At 30.4% G+C, this 13,179-nt stretch overlaps 1 protein-coding gene across 4 annotated transcripts in view; it reads right to left on the minus strand.

Annotated features, from left to right (window-relative positions):
• Window positions 1-13,179, minus strand: part of LOC123290733 (alpha-tocopherol transfer protein-like) — a 99,446-nt gene that overhangs the window by 25,746 nt on the left and 60,521 nt on the right. Inside the window, exon 1 of one of the 4 annotated variants that reach the window (XM_044871026.1) lies at window positions 8,517-8,714. The exons of the other annotated variants lie outside the window; for them this stretch is intronic. Within the exon in view, the coding sequence (XP_044726961.1) occupies window positions 8,517-8,532 (16 nt within the window). The 5' untranslated portion in view covers window positions 8,533-8,714. Of the gene's footprint in view, window positions 1-8,516; window positions 8,715-13,179 lie in introns of those variants that run through there. 4 annotated transcript variants of the gene reach the window in all.

Raw genomic sequence — 13,179 nt, forward strand, 5'->3', positions numbered from 1 at the left:
AAGAATAATAACAATAATAATAACGATAATAATAACAATTATAATAACAATAACAATAAGAAAAATAGCTTCAGTAATAATAACAATAATAATAACAATAAAAAATAAAATCGCTAATAATGTGGGATTACGATTCTAAGACTGAGAGCAAAAATGAGTGGATAACAATAATAATACCAATTTAAATAATAACAGTAAACAACAGTAACAATTAATAATCATATAATGTATATAAATGCATTAAAATATTCTGAAGATACAGTTTATAGGCGGATCGAAAGTCTTTTCTACTCAGACAAAACAAAACTTCTCAATTTAAGCGCGTTGATAGTATAGAAATAAATATCATTTATTTTGGAGATGCTGAGGTTATCAAGCAAAGATGCTGTTATATTTATTACATTTGTATGTTTTCTGTATTTTGAAATGTATTGATCCCTTAAAGATTTTAGAATTGGACATCTATGCAGAAAATGATCTAAGGTATCAAATTCATCCAAATTGCACATCCCACATTTCAATTCTGAATCCCATCTATAAACTATACCTCTTGTGCATATTCTGATATGGTTCTTATTTATAACGCGCATCTGGAAAATGACTCTTTTTTTATCAATTGGTTTTTATCAAAGACTGAGTACACTTCCTTCATGCTTATACCATGCACTACATCAGCCCATCACAACCATTAATTAAATTAATTTTTGTTGTGCCGACGAGAATCGACCCCGCTATCCTAGGCATACCGCGAACGATTGGTTACTCCTAAACCAACTGAACCACAAGGGTTGACCTTCAACTAGTACTTAAGATTGTTTACCTACAGCATGTACATATACTGTCGGAAATATGTAATTTTTAAATGCTGAAAGTTCAAATCGAGATAGTAGTCAGATTTGAAGATGTCGATTCATGTTAGGATTTAACAGGACATGAACGAAGACTAGACACCCAGTGTTGGGAAAATCTTTATTTGCAATATTGACCAAATCATAACAATCTCCTAATTGGTTCCAGGATTGAACCAGTATTGGCCTAGTTGATATTCCCTGCCAGGGCAATTCTACTTTCCCAAGACCCGAAGTAAGCTTATAAATTATAAATGGAAATCCATATTTTTAAAAGCAGCTAGAAGCATAAAAAATGCAATTTTTTAAGTTTCCACCAGTGTTTATAGTTTAACCCCGCCATAGAGAACTGAGAAAGAACGATGTTGTTTAATACTCGTCAAGTTTAATGCAATTGGGTAGATTACTATTGATTTTGAATTTGCCACCTTACCCATAAAAATGAAAAACTAGATTTGATAACTACATTACTGTGTAATGTAATCTCTATAGCGATACTCGACAATGACGTCACATTTAAGTATGTTCCTCTTTGTTTAATAAGGAATTTTAAACGTTCATATTTTGTGTACTTCTAAAGATTTTCAAAAACCAACTTCACTTTTAATGATCAGGGTTTTTAATTTCAAATCATAACGCTATACGATTTTTAATTGATGAGAAGTGACCTGACCACCAATACATGCGATTTGGCCCCGTAACTGGGTTGAACTGATGCTCAAGAATTTATCGAAATACGTATTTTTAGAGGGCTTGAACTAGAGTTCAAAAATCCTTCAACGAATTTGCAACTCAGGGACAATATAATTAGCCTCAAATTAAAACCCAAAAAAATCAAAATTGCATAATCCTATATAATTATTGTTTCTTTTTATACATCATAATTTATTTTTCAGTAATAATTTGGATAAAAAAATTTTACAATTCCACTTAAAAATTAGCCTTGAATAAATTAATTACTTTTGAATAATTCATATTACCCAATTTGTATAGTTATATTAGCTTTTTCTCATATCTTTGTCTGAGTTTAATAACCAGTACGCTAAGCGGAAATGTATAAATCCGTGATTGTATCTACCTGAATATACGCGGATATGGAGTCTAAAATTTGGTGAAAATATTTGGATTTTCTTCAAGGTTTTATTAAGCTATTTTATTAATTGTTAGGGGTAGATAAATTTAAACCCAGCTACGTGAAATATATCGGTCTAAGCTTTCGTGGTCCAATACGCATTTAGATATTATTTTAGATGGGCGTGATAAAAATTTCCTTTAAATTAAGATGTATAAACAAAAAAAAACCACAAACTTGTGAGAAAGGATTAAATTGGAAATTTCAGCATGAAATTAATTTTACAGTGAAGCATCAAATTAAAAATAAAGCGAGGAAATATCAAATATAATATTTTGATGAGGTAAAATCGAAAAATCTTCATTATTATACGAAGAACTTCTCCAAAATTTTACGGGTGAGATTCCCTATACGAGCGTATCAGAAAAGAGTAAATATATACCTACTAATGGCGAATTTTTGAATGTACTTTGAATGGAAAAATCCTGGATAGTTGAAACTGAAAATCTTTTGGAAGATATTGTAATGGAACGCTCAGTACAGAGAGGCAGAAAATCATGCAACCACTTTTGAACAGTTCTCCACTAAATTCGTGATAATCAACGCAGCGGATCAGATTGCGCGATTTCCAAAGTGAGACTTAAAAATCGAATAACCCGTTGAAGAAACAACCACAGTTGATGAACATTTGGCCAGATATTGTATATCAGACCTGGAATAACTTAGGTTTTCAGACATTTCGCTAGCCGCATTTTTCTTGTTATCATGATTAGTTTTTATCTGGGTTGATGTCTTTGATAATTTAATGGTTCTTATGTACAGTAAGAAGTAATGTCTTATGAATTTTACGTGTATTAATCACTTTATGCATGTTAGGCAGTACACAATAAACGAGCTAGCCACAACTGGGTTTGAACCTTTATATGTGCTTACATTAAGTTAGACGCAGTTAAGGGCTACTACCATAAAAAAGCATAAATAATATATAACCAGCGAACGATCAAAACGCTTTTAACGAAATTTTTCAAATTATGATAATCAATTTAGAAGCTAGGAGAGAACAGACGAAAATACATTTTAAACTGTTTTGCGGTTCTAATTTCGTGATTAAGTATAACATATTTTTTATAAATATTATCGAAGATAATAAATGAGAACTACAGGTTATTTCGAGATAAATTTATATTTTTTTTGTATTTTATACATACGTATTTCGACTACTGTCCGCGAGTGCAGCAATGAGTAACATGCATAATAAGAGTAATTACGATTAGCTAATTCATAATGAGGATGGCTACTTGGTAGTCGAAATACGTATTTATAAAATACAAAAAACATATCTAGGAAATTGGTTCAAAAATCGATTTTTTTTTTTTTTTTTTGAAAAGTGCTAAGTATGCTCTTTCATTTGATACCTAACAGTCTTATATCAGTCAATTAAATGTAGATTATAACCAGCGGACAATCAAGCATTTACCGATAGCTCATTTGTCAACTTATGATTAGTTACTTATTTTTCAATTTCGAAAATACATTAATTTTCAATTATTTTGAAACCCTTTTATTGAAACCTAACACGCTAAATAGAAATTTGTTTTTTATTCATGATTTTATGTCCTCTTAATGTAACGCCTATAGCCTATAACCAGGGGACGATCAAGACGCTTTCAAGGATATTTCATATGTCAAATTAAGATAAGTAGTTTAGAAGATAAGATGGAAAAGATGAACATACCGATCAAACAAAAAACCTCCGCCATAGTATAGTCGGGAAAAAAGGAAGTCTTATTCTATACCATCTTGAAATTTCACAATAATAATTGTAATATTTGGGTTGGTGATACCGACACCGAGAAGATGTTAACAGATTATTATTGTTTACAAATGGATAAATGCTTTGTTTATACCTAAACAGATTCAACAATCATTAGCATTTATAATTTAGTTATATTTTATTTGATGACTAAAACAAATTCGTATCATGTTAATTGCAAACCGCATGTGGTAATGTATGTGAGTAAAATATGTAATAAGAATTATTACTATGATAATTTCTTATAATTATAATAATAATTATAATTCTGTAAAAAAATTAAATGTTTTTATTTTTATTCATTTTTTATTTACTTTAATCAACATTAATCAAGGAAAGTTTTTCTATTGATTGTAATCAAATAATGTAAATAGTAAGAAATAACAAGTCGTGTAAAAGAAAATGGCATCAGTTAAGGAGGAAAAGGCATTATATCGGCTAAATGGATAAATTTCGATAAACGGATAGGATTAAACTGTTTTTTTTTTTTTGCATTCGCAAACTTTACGAATTTTAGCAATGAAACGGTTTAATTGAAACTAAAATATCTTGCGTGTGGAAGTTAGGCCCACCAATATAATATATCTTTCTACGTTCTTTTGGACTTCAAATATAATATTATTCTAATAAGTTTTTTTCTGTCCTACCCTTATCTTTTCACCCCTCATTTCAAGCTTATTATGTCTAGGTTTGACGAAAAATCACGTTCATGGTCTATAAAAGTACTGCTTAGGAAAAAACTCGTTAGACAAATCATTTGAACGAAAAAATATCATAATTTTAATTAAATTTAAATACTAAGTTTATTAGGCAAACATGTTAGTTTTTTTAGATGTTTTCCTAACACAGAGGACATCATTAAGTCGGAACAATAGATATTTCACTATCTATTAAGATATTTGTATATAAAATATTTTTAAACCTGTTCTCTTAGTAAATTATTTAAACAATTAAGTTGTTTTAAGCCACGAGTTTAGTGTAGCCACGGGTACGGGTAGCACGAGCGCAGAATTCCCCGAGCTAGTTAGACTTAAGATCAAAAGACATAAGAAAACTTGGTTACCTGAAACCTTGATACAAATTAGAGAAGTTACAACTTTAACTAATAATTTATTGACAATCATTACTGTACACAAAGAAAACCATGCAATCAATCATATTTTGCGCTTCAAATTTTTTTCCGTACCCCTGTTTTATATTTGTCAAGCATTTTTCATATTTATAATAATTTCGTAATTAAAAATGTAATAAAAAAAACTAAAAAATTTCAACTTATAAATTCATTCTAACGATTAATTTCATATGTACAAAAAAATTATATTGGTTACTATAGAAATTTTGAAATATTTTTTAAAAACCAGAAAAATAGTCCATAGCAAAGAAAGAAAGAAGAAAATTTTGTTACTGGCTGTCGTAACGTGCTTATAGAAACAAAAACAAACCTAAATGCCATTAATAATAATAATAATTATTATTATGGGATTTAACCTCCGTTTTTCAGATATCCATCAATCACATAGGCCACCCACATCATTATTTTTAATCTTTATATTTTAAGCAACATCCGTATATACAATTAACTTTATAATGGGTGATCAATTTATCGCCCCATTAATTATAATTATAATTGATCAGATTGCCGCTGCCTGGATTCGAACCCGCAGCCTCCTAGTCAATAGTCAAACGAGTAAAGTTGATTGCGCTTTAACTCGAACGGCCACTGAGCCGGAAAGAAAGAGTGTTTATGGAAACAAAAACAATAAAAACAACCTAAATGCCATTAATAATAAGTAACAAACATCATAAATAAAAATCATAAATTTAAATAATCTAAAAACCCGTCTTCGTTAAATAAAAAATGAAAAAGTCCAGTAGTTTACATAGAAAAATAGTCGGTAAAAATCTAGATTTGTTCAAATCTTCCCAATAATGGGCCCTTAATGTTAAAGTTTCTATGTAGACTACTGGACTTCTGTTTCATTTCAGTATTTATTTTACGTAGCCGAGTTATTTGATTATTTAAATTTATTTTACACTTTTTCGTTGATATTTTCGAATAAGTATTCAAAAAAATTTTGGAAAGCATATCATATGGCGCCAAAAATCAGTCTTTTTTTATAACCAAACACTCTAACAATTCAGACGAATCTAACGACACCTATTAACCTAAAATCCATCAAGCCGTTTACTCTACGTGCAAAACAAAATATATACATGCATACACTCAACTTTACATAGCGCTACAGCCGTTCAAGAATTCCTGCATTCGTTAATAACGACCACCAAGTCCTCATAGACGCCAGACTCAAAAAAGACAGTTGAATTAGCACAAAGGAGATAAGAATCATTAGTGGGAACTAGAAAAACCTATCCATTGAGGAACAAGTACTTGTAAGGGTCGTTGCTGCTTTGTAAGTATAGTGAGCCAAGATGGGGAAGCAGATGAAGACGTCGTCGGCAGCCGTATAAGTAAACAGAAATTCAATCTGTTCTGGGTTGTGTGGGACGTGTAATGTATACTGAATAACTAAGCGTTGGAGGTTGGTCTAAGAATAAAACCTCCAAAATAAAGGAGATAAAAGTCGATACCTGGAGCTAGAAAAACCTATCCATTGGGAAACAAATATTTGGTAGAATCAACAAATTTTGTTACCTTTGAAGTATGACGAGCAATATGGAATATTAGATGAAGACATCGGCCGCCGTATAAGAAAAACAAAAAAAAAATTCTTTCAGATCAAGTTGTGTGGAGATTTAACAGCAATATCAAGAATATGAGAAAAAAGCTACAGACTTTTATCAACACAAGTGTCTTCAGAACTATCTCCGATTTTGAACTATACACATGATCTAGTCAAGACAGGTCTACCCATTCGACAGGTCCTCAAAGTTGAAAATGAAGAAAACTACTCTCTTAAAAGATATATCATATCACTATTGTCCGACAGAGCTTAGAGTGGGACTACCAACCAGATAACGGCTGAGAGGTACTTAGGGATGGTCTCGGGAAAAATAGATGTGGGAAGCCAGACAGATTTACAGAGATCTCGAGTTAGAGAGACTGTTGAAGACAGACACTGAAGAGCTTCGTGACGCCCCTGTGTCAAATTTGCGAGAATAAATTAAACATATTTAGAAGATTGAAAATATATATGTAAAAATTGTGATTAAATTATTTTTAAAATTATTAAGAAACCTCTTTTAAAGAGTTAATGACCTGTTTCTAATAAGTTAAAGTCAGGTGTTTTTAAGAAAAAGGTTATATAATAAATATTCAAAATTATGTTACAATCCAGTATTTAAATTTGTCATGAATAAAACAAGACACTAATTAGTAATTATATAAAATATCCTATCAAAATATATTCCGATTTATTGATATAACCTGATATATCCGTTTAGATAGATATATCCCTATATAATATATTTAACCCTTAAATGCTCGAAATGTATTAAACTAGTGTAAATAAAAGGTTGTTATTCTTATAGTTTTTTTTTTCTAATATTTATACTCCTATCAAGTGAAATTAAAAATTTGATAATAAGGTAATGGGAAAAAATAACCCCGAAAAAAAAAACCGAAAATTTTATAGACCTGGGTTATTGTTGTAATTACGATTTAGTTGGTCGACTATAGAAGTCTATTTCTTCCTAAGCCCATGTGGCAGGGTTAAATAGGCCATTTCGTCGAGTTGCTTTTGTTTTGGACAATTGTCAAAAAAATATTTAACTAAAGAAACTCGCTTTGTTTGGATAACAATGCATGGTAAGTTAATTAGCGTCCTGATTTTCCCTTTGCTTCCACCATATTCGATGTACATGTCTTTTTTAGTCTTAAATTAAAAATTTAAATAAAAAATACTCGCTTTTATTGTACTAAAAAGTAGAAAATAATTTTTCTATGAGTAACTCATACATGACTATTCGTTAAAGCTTGAGGCGCTCAATATAAATCAAAGTTGCAAGATTCCAACCGAACAAACATAATTACATACATACATTCAGGTGCTCCGAATCATGAAAACGAACAATCATGAAAAATTATTTTCTACTTTTTAGTACAATAAAAGCTTGTGTTTTAGAAATTATTGTTTATTTTAATTTTTATTACTTTTATCATTTATCAAACAGTGCTTTTTGACAAAGATATGTGAAAGAATAGCCTAATTGGTAGGGTGCTTGACATGAATCCAAGAAGTCCGGGTTCGAGTGTATTTTTTTCAATTCTCTTTAATTAATAAATATGTGATATGTCTTTACTTGATTGACACCTGTTCGAAACAAAAAAGAAACAATTTTTAAATGAAAAGCCCTATTATTAGTTTCAGTAATAGACCTTTTCATTTGAAAAAATGATTTTTTTTTTATTGTTTCGGACAGATGTCAAAAAACTGTTCAAATAAAGACATACCATATATCTTCTATCTTTGTCAAAAAGCACTGTTTGATAAAGATAAAGGATATTTATTTTCTTAACTTAAATAGTTTTTTGACAACGGTCCGAAACAATAACAAATCGAAAATGTTGTAACACCATACGACATGACTTTGAAAAAATAGACATTGTTTACAAGAGAATTCGTAAGATTATTATTATGACATTTTATAAAAGATTGAAACCAACTATTACAAATTAACAAATATGAATATTTGAATAAATTTAAATAAAAATTTGCAAGTAATCCTATACATATTATGTATACACATTATTAAGAATATAAAATGATTTTAAACAGTTTCAATAAAAATCGATTTTAATCAATAAAAAATTTATGATACATACTTGGTGTTGGTGCCATTTCTTTTGTATTTATTTATACTACACAAAAGACACACAAGTCACACAATAATTGTTTAAGATATTGTAATATAGAACACAAAAATAAAAAAATAAATGTTAATATTCACATGTACAGGTTTATTAGTAATAGAACCAAAAATAAATAACTTGTTTTAATTCAATAAATAGTGTGTTAATTGTTGTAATTTTATATTTATTATTTATATTTTGTTGTTAACGATGCAAATGATTTAACAAAACTAACCGGTATATTAATGAGTTGCTACACTAAATATGACTTCATGTAAAAAGTAAAGTTGTTGGAGTAAACACTGTACCTATAGTGTATAGTGTAGTTGTGTGTATTGTGTGTGTAGGTTACAAGTTACGGTGTACTAAGCCTATAAGGGTCATACCAATAGCTTACTGATTCAATAAATTTTCTTATAATGAATATACTATAATTTACTATTAGACTACAAAGAAAGATAGTCACTTTACCATAGCCATACATACATACAAGTTACACACACATGGTATTCCCACATACATACTAAATAATTTGCGCCCTCGCGGGTAAACAGTGATGTATACGAAAAAATGTTTCAAACAAAAGTCGTTTATGTTTTTACAAGGAACATTTTTTATGCTTAAACTTTTGTTCTATCTCTAACGGTTTACAAGATGGGTCATACGGACCCATGACCCAATTGGCATATGATGCTCATTTACGAACTCGACCTCACCTTTAACGTCCTGCGTACGATATAAAAATTGATTCAGCTTGATATCTCATTTCGTTATTGAGTTATCGTGTTTACAGAAGAGCAGATAGGCAGACGGACAGACAGGCAACCGGACATGGACTAATTAGGTGATTTTATGAACAACTATACCTAAATTTTTTTGGTGTCATCAATATTCTTAAGCGTTACAAACTTGGGACTAAACTGAATATACCTTGATATATTTCATATATACAGGGTATACAAAGATTTTCCTATATGCAAAAGAAGTTTAAGCACCATGGCGTCAGTTTGCGCGGTACAGGTGCGTATAGGTGAGAATTGAATGTCACACTCCTTGGTGCTTCACTCTTGCACAAGCAAATATGTACGGCGTTGCTGGACACTAACTCTGCGTAAGTATTCGAAGCGAATTACATAAATGCCGTACAGAAATAAATTCACGTACGGCTTCGAAAATTGAAAGGATCAAAAATTTTGTTTAACTTCCGATACCGCTAAATCATAAAAATTTTAATATTTATTTTTGAGGTGAATACAATAACATTTCATCAGAAAGTCAATAAAGTGAATTTATTTGTTAGTCATATTTTCCACGTGAATATAGACTTACGAATTGTGTCTTAAGTAAACTAGGAAATGGGTGGTAGTGATATAAATAATGCTTATTACCCTCAGAATAAGATTTTCGGGGGTTTTTAATTTTACAGCCTTAAACATATCGAATAAATCGGTTTTTGCCCTGAGAATCTCCTCCAAATTGCTGAAATAATTCACCATTTCTATACCATCGTTCTGTCTAGTAAGCAACCATTGGTCCCGAATTTCAGCTCGTTTGTAAGGAAATCGCTTGCGGTACCCAAAAGTAGCGGTATAAATGTCCAATAAAGCGATTTTCCCCCTGAAAATCAACTCCAAATTGTTGAAATCATCCATAATTTTTATACTCAATACTAGTGGACACCGGTCCCTTAAAGTTGTTCAAACGATATGAAGTTTGGTATGCATAGATGCTTCCTAGGCAGAACGATGATATAAAATGATGGATGTTTCAGCAATTTGGAGGAAATCCTCAGTCAAAACACCGTTTTATTCGACTTTTTTAAAGCTGTAAACTATTAGACACTTCTTCCTATTTTTGCGTAGCTTCTTATTCCCAAAAATTGAGCTTAACGGTTTAAAATTTATTTGAGAATTAAAGTTAAGGAAGTGCTTTTAAGTGTCAACCAGACCAGCTCTTGTATATACACATTCAATGTGTTCAAAAATCTGCAATGACGAAAAACCCATTTCAATAGAATCATTAAAAAATAAAAAGCATCTATTGAGATGAGAAATATGATCTTATCGATGGAGGTGTGCTGCTCGTAAGTTTTTACTTATAATTGCAGTAGCAATGCACAAAGATTGTAAAATTACTCAAGGTATTTTACTTATCCGGTGGAACGGGTAGTTCGTACTTCAATATATCTTAATTAATAAATATATTCATTAAGGCCTTCAATATTTAAAAATTAATTTTTTTTGTATTAATTTTTCTCACATTAAATATTATTTCATATGAGCGAGGGTGTTCGAAGTACAGAAGCCGCTTCAAATGTGTATTTCTTTTACATTGAAACGAATTATGTCGTGTTTTAGGAATATTATCATCAGAATTATTTAGAAATAATAATGAGCTTGTTTACTTGTATAATAAAATATTGTTATTTTTAAACGACTTCAAACAAAAAAGGAGGAGGTTATCAATTCGACTGTATTTTTTTATGTGTGTTAACTCAAAACTATCGACTGGGTGAACCGATTTTTATGATTCAATTCTTCTTTATCTATTTGAAAGCTAGTGTTTCCCGTGTGGTACCATTTCATTTTGGTCGAGTTCTGATAACGACATCCATGAGAAAACCATAAAAGTCTTAAATTTGCATTAAGTATGCACGACAAGAGGACGAATAACTCAATATCACGCCAACCGATTTCGATGATTCTTTTTTTAGTGACAAATTAGTGTACTTCACATTCACTAAAAACCACAAATTAAAAAAAAACTTTCAACAAAAAGAAAACCGACTTCAAAAGAAAAACTTTTCCAAAAAAAATTAATATGCACTAAAAAGTAAAAAAAATAACGATAATATAATGTAGTTAAAATTATTGTTATTTTTGAAGTCGGTGACAGCCAAGCTAATGTAGCAAACTGTTGTACCTATCAGAGTTGTTTCCTTGTTTCCATTATTATATTATTGTTATTTTTTTACTTTTTAGTGCATATTAATTTGTTTTGGAAAAGTTTTTCTTTTGAAGTCGGTTTTCTTTTTGTCAAAAGTTTTTTTATTTTGTGATTTTTAGTGAATCTGAAGTACACTAACTAATTTGTCACTAAAAAAGAATCATCGAAATCGTTTGGCGTGATATTAAGTTATTCGTCCTTTTGTCGTACATACTTAATGCAAATTGACTTTTATGGTTTTCGCATGGATGTCGTTGTCAAAACTGGACCAAAATGAAATGTTGGATGCCGATTAAAATTAGAGTGACCTTTTCATTGCAACCTAGAAAACCTAGATCAAGTTTAACGAAAGCGTAAGATGTGCGCCTACACACCCAATACTTTTTGCTTGAAGCATTTCCATCAATAAAACTGTTGACCGAAAACCGAAATAGAAAAATTTTTCAAGATTCGAAATTGTACCGTGACAAAACAAGAAAATGTTTAATGAATTTTACGTTTTTGATAAAAAGTTGATCCCAAAACATTTTTACTAAGAGGAAAGATTCATAATTGCAGTGCTTTTGCATTCAATATCTTCCTAATCTATTTATATTTCGAAAAAATGTTAAAAAAAAAAAAATTAGATTTTTATATTGAAGACCTTTGCAATTTAAAGTGGTATTGTAGCTTTTACCAGTGGTAAAAACGAATTGACCTTTAGCCGACCTTGAAGATTAACGCCAAGGTGCCTTTGAGATTCTCCCTCCGATACGAATAATAGTTTAACACCACTTCCACAATATTTATAGAATTTTTCACATATTTTGAAATAAATTGATTGTAAAATCACTACATATTATAAAACAAAGTCGCTTTTTCTGTCCCTATGTACGCTTAAACCTTTGAAACTACGAAACGGATTTTGATGCGGTTTTTTTAATAGATAGAGTGATTCAAGAGGAAGGTTTTTATGTATAATACATCCATATTATAGTAGAGTAAGGGGTTGAAATAGGGGTTGAAAGGGATATGCTTAAAAAACTAAAAAAGTTGTGCATAGATTAAGCTAAAATATTGAAACGATATACAACCAGCTTCAAAGATCTATTGTTTTTATCTACTTTTAACCTTCGGAGGGTAGAAAGGAGTAGCGAGAAAGTGGGAAGGAATTATCGAATATTTACAAATATACCTAAGTGGGGTATCAAATAAAAGAGCATGACGTGTACATTACAAAACTGTTATCCAACGAAAGGAAATGTGGAGGGAGGGGTGCAAGTGGGGATGTTGCCCAGCAAAGCGGGTAGTTCACAGCTAGTAAAAATATAAAATATAAAATAAACAGTTAATAAAAAAATATTTTTGGGACAATGTCAATTATAAAATAACATAATTTTACCTTCTACATATTACCTAAATCATCAAAAAAAGAATCCATTACCATGTGGGAGTTTATTTATATTCCAAACTTACCAAAAGCATAAAATTAATAATGCATATATTATTAATAAACAATAACGGATAATAATTTACAGAGAGGTTTACACAGTGGCGGGTTTAACAGGCGGGCAAAGTACTATTTGCTCACTGGAATCACCCCCCCCCCTCCAAGGATTACAAAAAAATGTGAATATACTTCGTACAAGTGAAATTTACAAAATTTAAAAACCTCCGACGAATTTTTCTGCTACGGAACTCTAAGCTCGCG

The sequence above is a fragment of the Chrysoperla carnea genome, chromosome 1, assembly GCF_905475395.1.
Source record: "Chrysoperla carnea chromosome 1, inChrCarn1.1, whole genome shotgun sequence".
Lineage (NCBI taxonomy): Eukaryota > Metazoa > Arthropoda > Insecta > Neuroptera > Chrysopidae > Chrysoperla > Chrysoperla carnea.